Here is a 17,419-nt window from a genome sequence, read left to right on the forward strand (position 1 = left end):
GAGAATTTTGGTGTGAACGAATACACTACAAACATAACAAACTAAATGGATACATAAAAAGTGTTATGGTGTTATTTTATTTTTAATTTAAAATTATTTAATTATATAATAACATATTTTGTGCATTTAAAATGTGTGTATATATTTATATTTTATTGTTCTTTTATCCCAAATTCCTGACATGAAACTAGTCTAGATCACATTCTGATATCAATTTTAGATTATGAAACTGAAAACTTGGCCCAAACCACATCTTGATTAACAGGATAGATTGCTTAAATCTGCAATCAAACGTGTGAAAAAGCAGAAAATCAATTCCCAAGTTTGTAAAAATAAGGGTCTCTTGGGCGAAATCCAACTTATCAAGGCACACAGACAATAAATTATTGTGATCCCTGCAAATGAATTACAAATTCAAATATTCTGCTAATTTTAGGGTTTACAAATTCAACTAGTGGTAAAGGCAGAAACTAATAAAAAAGGGTAAATTCCTGCTACTACATCTTGTCTCCTACTATGTGTGAAAAAAGAAAACGTTTAATCTTTGTCTAGGAACAAATTTCAAAATGCAAACCCACATAAAAAAACTGTCCTCTTTCGTTTCTAACAGTACATTGCTGAAGCTGAAAGTCTGAACCTAAAGTTAAAGTACAAAGAAAACCTGCAAAAAACAGATAAGCCAAAGTCATAACACAACTAGAAATTTGTTGCTGCAATGTAATCAAATATGAGATTTATCTGAAAATGACAACAAAGATACGTCATAAAAACAAACACTGACCAGATAGTAACCATTTTTAAAGACATGTAAATGAAATGATTGTTAGCATTTGGCTACACAAAGAAGCATGCACCATGAACTAATCACAGCGTATATAAATGCTTCTCCAATGTATATAAAGAGGTATGAAAGATAAAACATTTTAGCAAACAGTGAGAATTTGAGATAGATTTCCCAAGCTCATATATGAAGCTAGATGCAGGGCAAGAAAGCATCATTGGCATTCAGGATCACATGTTTATCATATATATTTTGAGACAAAATAATTGTTCTCTGCTTACTAATGGAATTAATTCTGCCGAGGGAATCTCATAAAAAACAAAATTCTGAATTCTAAGAATACTTGAGACAACCCTGCTCCATCTCCTTTAAGCAGGCATATTTTTAGAATGGCTAAAAGTAAATTCTCAGAGTGTTAAACATCAAGCATTACGATGATTGAACCTTCACAGATTTTGAAGTGATGGTTCCATACAACTTAAGATTTAACAGGCTTTTCCCCACCAAAACTTAAACATAGAAAAGAGAAGCAAAAAGAGAAAAGCATATCAGCACATCGTTATAAATTTTAGTCATCTCTATACTGATACGCAGAGGCTAACAAGTAATAAGCCACCTAGAAGAATTAAAAGGCATCTTTTCACTCCTACCCAATTACTTTAACTGGTTTCTTTGACGGGCTAATTATTCATTTAGTTTGTTCTTGCTACAGTATCATATGATAGTGAACCTTCAAATTGTACAATAGTTTGAACTTAGCAATAAAGCACCTTATAAATAGGAGTATTATTTGTTGTCACATAGTGTTCAATTATCCTCTGGCTTGATAAGAGTGTTCAATTGTAAATCAAAAGCAAATCACAAAGCATTTCAAAAGATGAGCTACCTAAAAATGAAATGTTGACTAGGAGATTCTCATATAAAATCATCCTAGCTTTCTCTTTTCTTATTGTTTTTATTTTTTAATTTTATGAAATAGTACTTTCTCAATATATAATCATGCAATTTGTAGAACATGTTAAAACTCAAATTTTTAATTGAAAAAGAAACAGTAGAAAATTAGAAAAAACCTAGCTTCAAAAAACACCATAATAAGATTCTTCATAGGCAATGCATCTGACTTAATAAAGCGAAAGCTGAACTAAGATTTAAATAGTAATTTGGACTGCCAACATAATTTTTCTTGCAACAAAACAACTAAGTTATGAGCATCTGCTGAGCAGAGATGACTAACTAAATCTGCTAGATAAAAGCTTCTTTATGAAACATGTGGTCCTAATATACATTATCATGCATCATGACAATAACTCTACTTAAACAGTGTTTTGCATCATACTGTTTGCAGAACGTCATCATGTATAAAGTTTTTCTGTTTAATAAAAAATTGAATCAGCATGAGCATTACCTACCCTTCAAGATCTGCTTAAAAAAAAAGAGGTTCATGCATCCTCTAAAGCATGATAAAGCTTTGAAACTCGCCGTCTGAGCAATGGTTCAAGCCGGAATGATGGAACCCTACTCTGCCACTTTTTAGCTTCATACATCTCATTCCATGCCTGAACTATCTCATCAATTTTAAACCCTAGACCTGAAATGATAGATTTGAGCAGATATATATCATAGATGTTATTATAATCAGCCATAAGATTTTGAATTGGTAGATTGTGTGTTACCTTTCACAGCATGATCATTAGAACAATGGTTTTTTACCATAACAGCTACATCTGTTGGAGATGCTCCAGCAAGCTGAAACTTCTCAACTGCAACTTCCAAACACTCGTGCCAGGTTGGGAGCCCAAGTTTGTATTCCATAATGGATCGTTCATAGAGTATGGTACCCCATAAGAGGTTTATCTGGGACCTTATGCTTGTAGCCTGCTCTTCAGCTTCATCTGCTGATACATCTTTAAATAAACCATCCAACCCAACTTTCAGCAACAGGTTATCAACATCCTTTTGTTTGGAAAGTCCGCTCAAGCGTTGTCCTTCCATTTCTTCCCACATCTGCATGCCCTTATCCATATTCTCCTCAGCACTATTATAAAGCTGTATAACCTCTGTAGAAGGCCATGTATATAAATCAGCATTGCTACTCATTGCAAAATACCAAGAAAGTTTTGCCTGCTCAAATTGTTGCTGACCTAGTGCTAAAAGACCTTCATAGAAATTTGGTTTGATTCTTAATGCTTCATCATATCTCTTGCCTGCTTTGATATATTCTTGTTGTGTCAAATCATATGCAGTTTTTATCTGTTCAAGTACAGATTCTTTTGAAGCATCTTCAGCAAGGTAAACACTCTTCCTTGCCCTGGACATGTGAACATTTCCCCAGTTGAACAGTGCTAATGCTGCCATCTCTTGGAAATTATCTGCTGCACAGCTGAATAGGGCTTGGGCTTCTTCACTTGTAACAGTATCCTCCATAGCCTCAGAGTATACCTTCATGCCAAGTTCATGAAGATTCAAGTATGAATCAGAATCTAAACCAACATGGTTCTTGAAAAGCTGAACAAACTCGATTATCCAGTCATTTATACAATAAGACTCCTTTTCTGCTGCCATGCCTTTTCCGGTGTTCCCATTCTCAAATCTCTCATAGAGTGGATCCTGTACAGGATTAACATCTACTATATGAAGCCTGACAGAACCCTGCGATTCTGCTAACGATTCAGCCCATCTCAGTTCTTCATCAGTTGTAATTGTGATTAAATCACCTTCTTCATCCCTGTACTTAATAAGAACAGCTTTGGAGATTGGGAATCGATCACTTATAACCTCTCTAAGTTGCATAAGACTGCAATTAAGTGGCACCTGAGCCATTCTTATATCCTCCCCATACAACAACTTTACAATCTTCTTCGGCTCTTCCTTATTTGTACTACTAATTTTCTCTTCCACAACCACCTTATCCTCAGTCTTCTTATCCACAATATTTTCATCAATCTTCTTATACTCAATGTTTTCATCAACCTTCTTCTCTTCAATTTTCTCCGCCATCTTCTTCTGCTCAAGTTTGTTGCCCTTTTTTTTCATTTTCTCTTTCACCATTTTCGACGCAAAAGAGCCAATAGGAGGTTCAACATAATCTGGAGATAATTCAATCACAGTATCATTCACCCTTAATCCCCTACTCTCAAGTTCTTTCTTCACCCTTTCTGCAATCTCTAATGCCATAGCATTATCCTTCTCCAGATTCAAAACTGTAGTAACATCTCTGAATGCCAAATCCAATCTATTCAAAGACTCATAACACCGAGCTCTTTTTAGAAGCGCTTTACTATATGTGGGTGTGACTTCTAGAGCCAAATCACATTCATGAATTGCCTTGGGATACTCACTCAGACCCATCTGCATATAACATGCTGCTATGTTACTCCGAAGGCAGGATACATCTACATGATTCTTTGGAAGTAATTTGAGGGCTTTATTGTATTTCAGCATAGCTCCTTCATGGTCCTTCTTTTGAAACAGTTTGTTACCTTCGTCCTTCAATTCTTGAGACATGGCAATGAAAACTGACATGTCCTTGTCATAAGCTTTAGGACTATTACTTAGCTTTGCATTGCCATCAACTGTTTGTTTCTTCTTCTTTCCACTTTGCTTCTTCATGGTTAATCAAACAACCCGAAGAAACCCCCCCAAAAAAAAAACTGACCCAAAATAAGTCAACCTACTCAAGCCTAAACACTCACTATCCAATCAAAATAAACCCTCAAAAACTAAAGAGCACTGGCAAATTGAATCCAAGCTCTCCTACAAGCTAACGAATACCATCAATCCAACAACCTATGTTACATGAACTTCCATAAAGGAACCAAGTAACACGAATACAACTTCAAACCACTAGTTTTGCCTCAATATTTACTCTCATACAGATCCTCATCCAACAATAGAAATAACAAATCAGAAAACAAAAGACACTAATGTAAAGCTTTTAAACTGCAAAACCCACAAAAAATATGCAATTAAATCCCTAGTAGGCTCCTAATTCCTAGAAAACAATTTCAAACTTCCAAGTGTCTCCTCTGAGCTCAAATGTGAAAATTAAAAATACAAGAAAAGCAACATTTTTATCTCTCCGAATCAGGATTTGCAACTATTTTTCAAGAATAAACAAATCCCAATTCAGAGAGAAAAAATAACACTCAATTCAGCTAAACAAACACCGTTCCACAACTTGAAGAAATTGAAACAATTTGCAAATAAAAACTTATCTAGGAAATGAACCGTTTATTGCGAATGAGCTCGAAATTTCAAGGAAAAAGCGTGAGAAATTGGGATATGGTTTTGGCTTGTTTTATGTAAAAGGAAAACGTGCAGATTTTCCTTCACGCCTAAGAAAACAAATATTCCAAAAAATATATATATATAAAAAAGTTTTTGTTTTGGAAAATTTAGAAAATGGAAAATACAAGTGGGTCCACCTGGTTTCGTTGAATCCAGGTTTCCTGGGGACGTTAAAGGCAAAGATTTATTTAACAAGCAACGAGTAGTTGCAGAGGGAAAACAAACAGGAAGTTTTCTGTGATAATATATTAAAATTAAAATTTTAATTTATTAAATTTAATAATTATATGATTGATTATTAGATTTAATATTATTAATTTGATTTAAAAAATAATATTTTGACTTAAATAAGAATTTTCGTTAAAAAAATTTTTGATCTGTAATTATGTTATATAATATTTATTTTTTATTTATGTTCAAAAGAAAAAAAAAAAGAGTGTTTATTTTTCTTAATTGCTTTTTATATTAATCCTAGGTGGAAGTTAGTTAAATTTAAGGGGTTGAAGAAGTAAAAGTAAAATATAAAAGGTTTATTAAAAAATAATAAAATTTAAAATAATCTAAAATAGTGATTATAAAATTATAAAGACTATATTGATATATATTTTTAAATTATAAAAATTATATTGATATTTCTTTTTTATATTTAAATTAATGATTTTTCACATTCATTAAGGGCCAAGGGATCACCCGTTGACCCCTTTAATTTGCTACTATTAGAAGTTAAGTGATGGGGATTACGAGAGCATTGATGTCTATAAATCAATGAAATTCATAGGATTTATCTTTTTTTTTTTAATGATCATACAAAACAAATAATGAAATTATAATTAAAATAATAAAATTATATATATGTATTTTGAGTATATATTTAATATATATTATTAAATAATTGAATGATTTTAAATTAAAAATAAAATAATATTTAATTATATAATAATATATTATATTTTTTTATTTTTATTGAGAAGGACAACCCCCATAAAGTATGAAACCAATGCTACCACTTTACCCCACGAAACGAAAAACAAAAGAAAAGGAAATGTACTGGCAAAGAAAGTGTTACGTCCACCCATGTGATTTCTGATAAAAGCCAACTAACCAAACACCTTTCTTTTACTTTTCTCACAACCCAAAAGGGCCGGCAGATGCCAACTGCAAGGCTCCTGTTTTAAGGATGCATAAGGTCGAAATTTCTACAAACAAAACAAACAAGTCACCGCTCCAATGATGTCAACTTTTGGCCTTGTTTTCACGTGATGATGGTCGTGTGTTCAACGTGCCTGCATTGCATTTGAGGGAGGCTTCTTTGTTATTTTCATTTTTTTGACCTTTTGCTTCCTTTACATTGTCAACTGCCCTTCCAAGATTGTGCCGTCAAGGAAGACGTGTGATACATGCAACATTAAAAGGGGAAGATGGGAGGGAGGAATAACAGCTTCTTTAAGGTATATTCCCTCAGATACATTAGCAAGGTTAGAATATGTTTGACCACGTCGAAGTTAACTCTTTGAAATATAGTCAAATACGGTAACCAATTAATAGGGTAAGATTCAAGCTGAGTCAAACTCAATAGCTCGAGCTCAGTTTGATTCATATATAGTTGAGTTTGAGCTCATCGAGTTCATGAAAGCTAACTTCAAATTTGATTCGATTTATTTTTTATTATTAAAATGATATCATTTTAATACATATTGGTCAAAACGATGTCGTTTTGTATCAAAATTTTTAATTGAAAAATATGACAAGCAACTCGAGCTCGATCTCGATCTCAAACTCGGCTAGCGCTGACTCATTTCAAACTCGTTCGAACTGAACTCGAACTTAAATTGACTCGGTTTGAGTATAACCCTACCAATCAATAACAATTAAGTAATTCTCTATCTTAAAAACCTATAGTTTAATAAAATATCATTCAAAGTCTAAACATATCTATAAGCAATTAGCAATTAAATAACTTAAGCTCTATGATTCATAAAGAATAAAGTTCTTTGATTGTTATAATTTCATCAAAGTAGAAGCTCATTCGGATTTTATGACATAACACCTTTATAATGACCATCCGTTAATATATTAACTTCTTTCATAAACAACAATGTTATTGATATAGGTATAATTTCTTTCCATTTAAATTTAAATCATAGGTTAAAGTTTTACATTAAAGAAATTTCAAATGTATTTTTTATTCCAAAAAAATGTGTATATAAGTAGAATAAGAGGAAATGAGAGAAAGGAAAGGATATTGATCATTAAATTAAATCATATAAAAAATATATCTCATATATTTTATTATATATCTCAATTTACCCTCTTATACACTTGTATTATATATACTTAAATCTTTCTAGCCAATGGGTACAATATTCAACTACAACGGGTGAGGTGTCTCAAATTGCTAAGCCCAAAAACTAAATAACTCTCTTGAACTACAAACTTGAGAAATATACTCTCATTTTCTCTCGTCAATTCTCTTTTAAAAATTATTTGAATTCATAAATAATAATTCTTTGTATTTATAATTTTTTTGTCATTTTAATTTTATTATTACAAATAGATTTAATATCAAATGAATTCAATCTATTTATATAAATGATATGATATATATATTATTTATGTTTGTAATTATATAATATATAAATTAATTTATTTGTATTATGTTATAATATTTTTCATCATGTAACATTGTATTCCTTCGTCATAAGTGAGACGCTACAAATAAAATGTTTGAGGTGCTGTTCTCAATTTTAATAATTGAAAAATAATTTGTATTTAAATTTTTTGATTAAATATTTAAAAAAATTATTTAAATAGACAATTTAGGTCCTGCCCTATATATATAGGGCCGGACTTTAAAAATTTTATAGGTAGGCCTGCCTGAAAGCGCATCACTGTATGAGTCAGAAACCCAGCCCAGCCTATGAACCCCGTGGGCCAAGCCGGAGCTGGGCTGGCCCATGTGCATGCCTAATAGCAAATGAAAAAAGTCACATGACTTACATGTGAATGCTCCAATTGGCTCTTTGTGACACGGCAAAAGATGATTGGATCATATGCGTGGAGTCTAGTCATCAACACCGTCACCGATACAAGTACACAACTCTCCCAAGCGGACTCTGGACTTCTCTGAATTTCATAATTCGGGTTAGGGAGATTTATATTCTCTCTTGTGCTTTTATCGTTTTATTACAAAACAAAATTATGAGATTGTTGCGTGTTGTTCTTCTTGTTTCATATTTCGTCTGCAAGTACGTACTAGCTGATCAAATCTACCCAACTCAGTTAGGTAATAACTCACTTTTCCATCTTTATTTATTAATTCTCGTTATAATCGGATTAATGGTTTTCTATTCCTTTCTGAGCTTACTTGTCTGTATATTTATCCAATAAAGAACTTCTTTTTCAATTTAGTAATTGTGTTTTATTAATAGTTTCATTGATGTTTTGATCTTTATAGCTGGGTTTTGTGTCAATTTCTTTGATGTAACATATTTTTTTATTAATTATGTGTAGTCTTTATTGGGGTTGGTGTTGATTTTCTGTTTTGAAGAGTTTTAGGTGAGCTATTGAAGAATTGGGATTTTATGGAGCTTACCTAGAGCTTGATAATTTGAACTTGGATTAAGATTATGATGGGTTTAAGTTCTGGATTTTTTTGTAATTTAGTTGGTAATTTGTTTATGTTCTCCCTGCTGTCTTTTATGTTCTTGGTAGAGATTTGAGTCCACGGCTAATTGCTGTTAATGATTTGCGACAAAGTATTCTCTCTCTCTGTTTTATATTTTCTTGTTATTCTTTTGGGTGGAGTGGAGTTCACTTTCCTATGTGCATTCTTCCTTGCTTTGTTTTATTTTTAGAGAAAAACCGTAAGAAAAATGAGTTTTGTTTAAAACTTAGTTATTAAAAGGTTAGAAAATTTTGCAAGATTGAAAATTTTCACGAATGGTTTGTTGGAGATTTTTTGGGTTTGGGACCGAATAAACATGTCAAGAAGTTGTTGGAATTAGACATTCAGTGCTTTTGAAAGGACTAGGTTTGATGCCACCAAAAGAGTGTCTGGCTTGGTTATGTTAAATATGCTAGTCGTTTGGAGCAGCCAATATTTTCTCTTTTAGAATTTGAAGTGCTTTGCACTTATGGCCTATTTTATTTCGAAGGACCCATTGCTTTGGGCTAAGGTTTGCTGCAGGCTACCTAGAGCCAACTTTATGTAGTTAAGACATCTTTCTGGTTCATCTTTTGATTGTTAAATTCAGTATTACTGGTCTAAATCAATAAATGGGGATATTTAAGACAGTATTATCTGGGTTTCATAATTTCTTTGCCTGTAGAAAACTGGTACTATGCTGTTAGTTGATTGAGATGCTTGTATACAGCGGCTGATTACTAATAATGCAGTAGTTTCTACTTACTGCCTTAAGGTTATTTTTTCTAGGTGTATTATCAGTCATAAGAAGACATGATGGTTAGGCTCTTGTGCCATTGGGTGCTTCATATGCTAAAAAACTTAGTCATTGTATAAACATTATGCCATCTGATCACTTTAAATGTTATCACTTGCTGTAGTTGTAATCCCATTTTCTTAGGTTCAAATCTTGGTGTGTTGGGTATTTTATTTTTACTTTACTTTTCTCGTATTTAATGTGTTTACAGGTGTTGCATTTGGTCGCAGTTCTCGTGAACCAAAATACAAGATCGAATTCCATTCTGAAGACTCCCCATTTCATCCTGTAAGTATCGCTAGATATTGGAGTTTTACTCCCAATGTTCTCATTATAACTTGGCCATGGCGAATATGATCCAAGAGTGCATGACCATTGAACGTACTTCATTTTGTTGCAGATATCTGCACCTGAGTCTTTTTTTTCACCTCTTATATCAATAATTATGGCTCTTGAACAACTTGATTACTGATTATGGCTCTATTATTAATTATGCTGGAAATCAAGGACTGTATTGCCATCTAATAGCATCACTGGTATTCATTGTGGGGTGTGTTTAACCTTGATGATGTAAACCTTTAGAGTATTACAATTACTTCATTGCTTGTATTGAAGTTTTTCATAAGGAGAAACAACTGAGCTGATTTTGTTTTCCTGAATTTCTTTTCTCTTTCAAACAACATTTTATGGAACTCAAAACAGTTTGTTTCCACACAAGTTTTTTGGCAATTGTATGTCTTAAGAATATTCTCTGGCCCATGATTGATAAATGGCTGATATAGTTGTTAGCAACCAAAATTGGACCAAAGTGATCAAATGTAGTAAATGATGATTTAGTGAATTGATTGTCTATGATCAATTGTGACAATCAATCCTTGTTAAAATTGTTGACAGTTTTCTAATGACGTGGCCTACAGTTGTCATAGACCAATAGTGAAAGTGAAAATAACATGTTGATTGGTCATGATAGTTTTGATAGTGAGTATTGGTGGTCAGCTGATGTTTCTGGAAGATTTTGGAAAATTACTTATGGGCTTCACAAAGTTTGATTTTCCGGTATGCTACATAACTTAATTTTCTGTACCCTTGGAAATAATTTCCAATACATTAGGAAAGTCCAAAAAATGTTAAATGCTAGTTATTTTCTGCTGTGGAACAAAAAAATATGTCATGTTAAGCGTCTTGACACACATATATTCACAAATACAATCTTTTCAATGTAGATGGAAATCAACATTTTAGAGATAGGACCCAATCCTGTTGCTAGAATTTTTCTAAATTATGATATTCACAATGCATGATTAGACAAGAAGGTTGACAGAAACTTATCTCTGATGAGCCAGGCTCTTCTTTAATTTTTTCAGTACAATTATCCTGCATTCATTTTTACTGAAACTAGCTGTTTGGCCTGATGATTTCTGTTATAGAATTATCCATTATTTACTGTCAGGTGCACTGATGTAGAATCTTTATTCTAAATCCTTCCTAAGTCCATATGTGAGTTTATTATCTGAATTTTGCTGCAGAAAAATAGTAGGTATCATAATCTAATGTGCAGCCTTGAAAATATTGCAGGAGGATGGCCAGGAGTCAGTGGTTATGCCCAATCAAAATGGGCATAATTACTTGTGCTACTTGCCTAAGGTGGAGAAAACCAACATTGGGAAGCCAGTATCACAGCATAACACAAGCAGCATGATTGTAGAAACTGAGAAACATGTTAAATTGAAGACACCTGATGAACTGCTTGAACCATTGAAGGACCGGTGCTTTATCAGAGTTAGCATCTGTCACCTGAAAGTTTTTTATTCTTTTTTGTTTCTAATATTGAACCATGTGTCAAATATTTTCTGAATCTTTTTAAGAAATATTTTGAAATATTCTTTTTCCTTCCTATCATTGTATATGGGCCTTTTTTATACTTAATGCATTGGTCGTACATAAATGCAGCAAGAAGGTTGGTGGTCATATGAATTTTGCTACCAGAAAAGGTTTAGACAAGTTCATTTGGAAGATGAAAGGGTAATTCCTTAAATGATCTTTTCCTGCTTTTCTCTAGCACCATTTTTGCTATGCTGGTTTCACTGCGTTTGAAGTTTCTGCTCGATATTTTCTGTTGTAGAATGTCCTGCACAACAACCATTTGGATATGCTTAATGCATACAGCCAATATGAATTTCATTTACTGACTTTTGGGTTTCAAATGATATTTTGGGAATCGACATTAGTGGATCCCACTCACTTGATCCAATTTGTTGTTTTCAACTTTTTGTCGCTATGCTGTTTTCATTTCTGCACTGCTTGTTGTGTAATAGAAGAACTAGTGGTAATAAAGATCAAGGACATTTTGCAGTTGAAGTAGCTGTTATATTCAGTTTCATTTTCAGTACTTTTCATTTCTTTTCTGGATTTAAAAGGAGTAATAAAGGCCTAACAGCGTGTTCTTTCATGAATTCACTTGCTACAGGTGGTTCAGGAATTTGTCTTGGGTGTGTATGATGAAGAGGCAACAGCTGCTTTCAACCAGAATCTCTCTGACATTTCCACGCTGAAAGACCCTCGCTCGAAAGATGCATCACAAAGGTATAATTTCATCGAAAGGGTGAATTAGATAAATAATCTTTAAACAAAATGGGAGATTTGTTTATCATGCTAAATGCTTCATCTAGGTACCATGCTCATCAGTTCACAAATGGAACAATCTGTGATCTCACAAATCAGCCCCGAGAGACTGAGGTATGAGTGATCAAGTCTTCCTTGGTTTTGGTCTTTCTCTCCTTGTCCTTTCTCATCTGTTTTGCCTTTTTATTATTATGTTCAGGTGAGATTTGTGTGCTCAGAACCAAGAGCTATGATTAGTTCCATTACAGAGCTATCCACATGCAAGTATGCAATTACCATACAGTGCCCAATGCTTTGCAAGCATCTGTAAGTACTCTCTCTTTTCCTGAAATAATTTATTTCCATATGTGGAGGAAGTTGAATACATGAAGCATATCCAAATGCTTGTTGCTCTTCAAGCAGATAGTTTTGCCTAATGATGCTTTCGCAAAAGTTGTTTGCATACACTTGACATGCCACTTGAACATTTTAATTATAATAATTGTTGCTCTGTCAAATATATTTCTGATTGCTTCTTTCGGTTTATCATTCTAGCTGAAAGTTCTTTTTGTTTTCTAGTTGAGGAAAAATTTTAGATTGTAGAGGCATGTGTGCTTGCAACGTACTTTTGCTTGTCTGTTGTTTAAGCTCAATCTCATCATGCATCGCACCCTCTGGCAGTTCACCTGTACTGTAATCACCTCCCACTTTGAATGGAAAAGAAAGTGAAAGTAAACATTACAATTTACACAAAAGGAATCATGCATATTATTTTACATTGGCATACCAATTTCTGTGCTGCAGTACCTGTTCTGATGATTAGCCTTCTTTCTGCAGTTTGTTCCAAGAACAGAGATCGGTATGGCACACCATTAATTGTAATGTGCTTCCAAAGGATTACAAGGTGACAAAAGTAGGGGAAGACAAAGATGAATCTGAACAGATTTTGAAGGTCACTGATGATGCTTCTTCATCAAATTATGAGACACAAGAATAGGGAGCTTACTTTTGACACACTGAGTATTAACAAAAAGGATATTTGTCCATACCAATTACTTAACAAAGTAAAGGACTTTACTCAATATCTTTCAGTCTTCTAGATTTCAGTGCAGCGGATAGTCATTTCAAGTCTGTACAAAACTAAGTTACTCTTCTTTTGCAAACAATTTTCTGGTCATCTTAGAACAATCTGCGATTATAAATAGTAAATGTTTACCCAATTGTGTGCATATTGCATTGCTTGTGGATTGTAATAATAGCGAAACCCTTTAAAAGAGGCTATCTTGAAAAAAGCTTTGATCCTTGTAACAAATAAGATTCTCCAGACACAGGAGGTGGTGGATTTGAAGATGCTTGGCTTCCCATGACCACTTAACTCTCCCTATGACATCAGATTTTCTTCTTCCCCACAACACAACAGATCATCTTCCTCAACTCACTCCCACCACAACATTTCCTCTTGCTCTCGCCGCCAAAGGAGTTCGTCTTCCACTCCCTGACATAGAAGATATTTGACGTCGGATAACAATAGCAAGATTGGACAAGCCTTCCCTTGATGCTGTCAGAGCAACCATGTTTGGTGACAAGTTGCAACACCATCAATTAAGTACAACCCTTGTCCACTGTATATCTACAAACGTAAATAGATCTTGTATTTTGCAATAGAGAAGATTTTCGCTTAGTAATAAATTTATTTAATAACTACAAGATGATTTTCCGGTTCTCTTCAGTGTCAACACAAGAAAGTCATATTTTCATTTCTAACTATGATAATTTAATCGTTGTAAATATTCATTTTTAGTTCAATTAAAATAAGAATAAATCTTTAAAATTATACTTAGCAACTTTTGAATATTCACACTTAAATATAACTTCTCATCCCTCGTTTTATAAATATAAATAACCAATATGAGTAGAAGGAGAGACACATACATATCCCCTTAGGAATATATAGACACATTGATGTGTTGTATAACTAATAACCATATAAACTTCCTCCTATACTCATCATTTTCAAAATATTTTGTAACATAAACTAATAATTATATTATAGATGCATGTTTCCAATCATTGGGTCAAACTACGTAAAAATTCCTTGTTTATCTTTTTTTTTTGTTATGTCTTATCACACTATAATAGACATTAAGATCTTTTATTAAATCCTCAGTATTGTTACCATAGTCTCACTTGTGCAAAGTTAAGAATTGCATGTTGTAGTTGGTGACAGAGAAATCTTATCAATAAATTAGCACTAAAAGGGGCCCTTATCTCTAGATATATCCATTATGGACTTTAATTGTTCAAGATGCTAGCCTTCTCTAATGGCTTGTAGTAAGTGGCATAGGAAAGCCTTGGATACTCAGACACTAAGCATTCCGATAATGACTCGAAATTATCCCATTCTATGGTTCCTACTCGACCAACCTCAACAGTTGACACCCAACAGCCATATCATAATTTGGCTTCCCAAATACAATTAACTGAAGGCAATTCCTTTGCCATTGCCCAAAAACTACGTAATGTTATCCAGTAGCATCCTTTTCACCAATAGGACCTGTTCCCAAGAGGGGAACAACTGTGGAAGTCTCCATACCACCTGTAGACATTAATAGCTCCGGTTGGCAATAGAAACAATGAAATACAAATTATCAAAGAATCTCTAATCCTTCCCAACACACCATGCGCCTTGAACTTGTTGACTCTCAATGGAAACCCAACAAGGAAGACAATAAAACAATTCAAAGCAAAAGATGTGACACCCTGTTCTACAAAACCGATGCCTTGAGCCTATAGTTGCATCCTTAGATGCTAATATGCCTAACAACAACATGGCACCGGTTGATAACGAGATAGTTGCCTAACCTTGAGACCACTTGTACACAACCATCTAATGCACTCTAGTCGATAATGTCTGTCAAACAACATGACATGTTTCTTGTCAAGTGGACAATAATCACAAGTCACCACAACATGCAGGCTTATTGTTTGGCTATTACAGGCAATGTAACCCAACCCATCGGGTATAGACTTAGATTTAACTGTAGATACAAGAATACTCAAAAATATCAGAGTCATGAAAGCAAGGTCAAGATACCGAAGTTGATTTGCTTTCCAATAAGATAAAAATCCTATGGTCCAACTCATCCAAATATTGCTCAATCTGGGATTTTTGTATAGCAGAAGCAAATAGTGTAGTGTTAATGCATTAGGAGACAACGCTAGAAGATTTTTGTTCTTTATACAATGCATTAACTTCATAATTATTTACCTTAAAAAGATAAACAAATCTGAATACCCAAAAAGAGAAATTAATTATATTGTTGACTTATAGTCTAACACTAAAACTTTGAATCACAATATCACACAATTTTACATTATTTAACAATATAATTATGATAGGAGTAAATTACATTTTCCTTTTACATCTCTAATTGACATAAATAACATTATTTTATCCAAAATCAAACTCGGGAAAAAATGTTAGAAAGTGAAATTATCAGTTCATCCCTACTATTTTATTTTTTAAAATTATTATATAATTTTGAATTAACAAAAATTAAAAATAAACTTTTGAAATATCCAAATTACATAAAAATCCACTTATTTTTCTTCCTATCACCTCTTCTCGGTTAAGTTGGAAATGATGATAAGTGATAGTAATAATTATATTAGTAAAAGTATAGATAGAGGTTTCAATGACGTATGATTATATGGTTGAGGGCAAACTGTAATTTTTAAAAATATTAAAGGCGTGAATGAAAAAATTTAGGGCTTTTTTGGAGGTTCAAAAAAATTTAAAGGTGTTTTTAAAATCTTAAAATTTTAATGCCTTTCTATAGTTTCAAAATAACATTAACACTCTAAATATCTAAATAGAATACAATAATTTAATAGTGTAAATGTCAAATTACAAACTATAAAGGTCATAATGTAATTTTAAAATATATGGGTGAATATGATAATTTTATGTGGTTTTGGAAATTCAAAATTAAGGGTGTTTCTAATTTTTTTAAAATTTTGATATGCCCTTAATAGTGTCAAAAATTACATTTACACCCGAAAAGAACTTAATAGAGCATAACAAATTAAGGGTGTAATTGTCATGTTACAAATTATTGGGACCATTAAAAATTTTCAAACTATATGAGGGGTGTGAATGTTATATTACAAAATATGGAGGTAATAATATTATTTTCAAAATATATGAAGGTGAATGGATGATTTTTGAAGGAGCAGCGCCATAGTTAGTGTTTTAAAAAAAATTCTAGGGTTTAATATGTGAGTTTTCAAACTTTTTTTATGGTTAAATTGTCATGTATAAAATATTTGGCTTTTATATGTAAAAACGTTATTTTAAAATTTTTTTAAAATTGCTAAATGTTAAAATTATTATTTCACTTTTACACCATAATTTTTTTTCTAAAAAACATAATTTGATTTAGGTGGGTATTTGAATTTTTGAAACTTAGCATATGAGAGTTTGACTATGGACTAAACTTGGGATGGGAATGAGTTGTTTGGCCTTAATTAAATGGGTTATTATGTGTAAATGAGTTGTGCAAAATTACCTGTCTAAAACACACTTTATGTGTAAAGATGGATTCGAATTGAATCAAACTTGAACATAGGTTAGCTTAAATTCGATTCGAATGATTTAGAGATAATTAGAGTTCGACAAGCTAATCAAAATGAAGGTTTTAGTTTGGCGTGAGAGAAAATTTTGAGATTTATAGCTCGAATCTATAATTTGAATTTGTAACTTGAATTTAGTAGTCAAATTAGTGGCTCTATCTTTTATTCCAAATTTGCCAAATATTAAATACCTACAGATGATAGCCACACCAAAGTTCATAGAGCACAAGAGAAAGTGGTTGGAGAGATGTGAAGAGAAAATGGTTCTCTCATACTCTCGACCAACTAGATTTCTTTCTCACATTTTCTGTCTCTTTCGTCAAGACATCAAAGTTATTGCTATATTCTTTTGGTTGTTTCTTGTTTGTGTGAAAAAGAGAAGCAAAAAAAGTATGAGAAAGTGATAAAGACGAAGGAAGAAAATGATGGGAAGAAAATGGTAGAGAAGAGAGAAAGTGATAAAGAGGAAGGAAGAAGATGGTCGAGAAGAGAGAGAGTGTTGAAGGAAAATGGGGAAGAGAAGGCGAGAAATGTTATATTGTTGTAGAGACATTTCTTTTTTAAAAAGTTAAAAGGACAAACTAAATAGGTAAAAAAGTTGTAAATCACACTGAAAATTGGTGAGATTGCAACACATTCATTGTTGTATACGTAATAAAAATCTGAGTTGGTTCGTATG

General features: G+C 32.6%; 2 protein-coding genes across 4 annotated transcripts; one reads left to right on the forward strand and one right to left on the reverse strand.

Annotated features, from left to right (window-relative positions):
- Window positions 1–359: 359 nt before the first annotated feature.
- Window positions 360–5,138, reverse strand: LOC123200639 (protein PHOX1-like). Of its 3 annotated transcripts, XM_044615937.1 has the most exons (4): window positions 2,923–5,138; window positions 2,455–2,838; window positions 2,191–2,369; window positions 360–661 (listed from the first exon to the last, which is right to left on the reverse strand). In XM_044615937.1, exons 1-3 carry the CDS (start codon window positions 4,388–4,390, stop codon window positions 2,221–2,223), a joined length of 2,001 nt encoding a protein of 666 aa, XP_044471872.1. In that variant the 5' UTR covers window positions 4,391–5,138; the 3' UTR covers window positions 360–661; window positions 2,191–2,220. The 3 variants fall into 3 exon arrangements, with proteins under 3 accessions (XP_044471872.1, XP_044471871.1, XP_044471870.1); XM_044615936.1 differs by having other exon boundaries at window positions 2,187–2,369; window positions 2,455–5,135; XM_044615935.1 differs by having other exon boundaries at window positions 2,455–5,133.
- Window positions 5,139–8,135: 2,997 nt separating this feature from the next.
- On the forward strand, window positions 8,136–13,328 carry LOC123200902 (protein OS-9 homolog). Its single transcript, XM_044616282.1, has 8 exons — window positions 8,136–8,351; window positions 9,719–9,795; window positions 11,083–11,286; window positions 11,458–11,529; window positions 11,975–12,090; window positions 12,177–12,243; window positions 12,329–12,435; window positions 12,946–13,328. Exons 1-8 carry the CDS (start codon window positions 8,267–8,269, stop codon window positions 13,103–13,105), a joined length of 888 nt encoding a protein of 295 aa, XP_044472217.1. The 5' UTR covers window positions 8,136–8,266; the 3' UTR covers window positions 13,106–13,328.
- The last annotated feature ends 4,091 nt before the right edge of the window (window positions 13,329–17,419 follow it).

This window comes from Mangifera indica, chromosome 17, assembly GCF_011075055.1.
Source record: "Mangifera indica cultivar Alphonso chromosome 17, CATAS_Mindica_2.1, whole genome shotgun sequence".
Taxonomy (NCBI): Eukaryota; Viridiplantae; Streptophyta; class Magnoliopsida; order Sapindales; family Anacardiaceae; genus Mangifera; species Mangifera indica.

Excerpts from the sequence above, each read along its gene's own strand:
- LOC123200639 (XM_044615936.1), bottom strand. The coding sequence starts at position 4,390 with ATGAAGAAGCAAAGTGGAAAGAAGAAGAAACAAACAGTTGATGGCAAT. Across the intron at positions 2,370-2,454 it reads TAATGATCATGCTGTGAAAG|GTCTAGGGTTTAAAATTGAT; the intron begins GTAACACACAAT and ends CTATCATTTCAG.
- LOC123200902 (XM_044616282.1), top strand. The coding sequence starts at position 8,267 with ATGAGATTGTTGCGTGTTGTTCTTCTTGTTTCATATTTCGTCTGCAAG. Across the intron at positions 11,530-11,974 it reads TTCATTTGGAAGATGAAAGG|GTGGTTCAGGAATTTGTCTT; the intron begins GTAATTCCTTAA and ends CACTTGCTACAG. Across the intron at positions 12,244-12,328 it reads ATCAGCCCCGAGAGACTGAG|GTGAGATTTGTGTGCTCAGA; the intron begins GTATGAGTGATC and ends TATTATGTTCAG.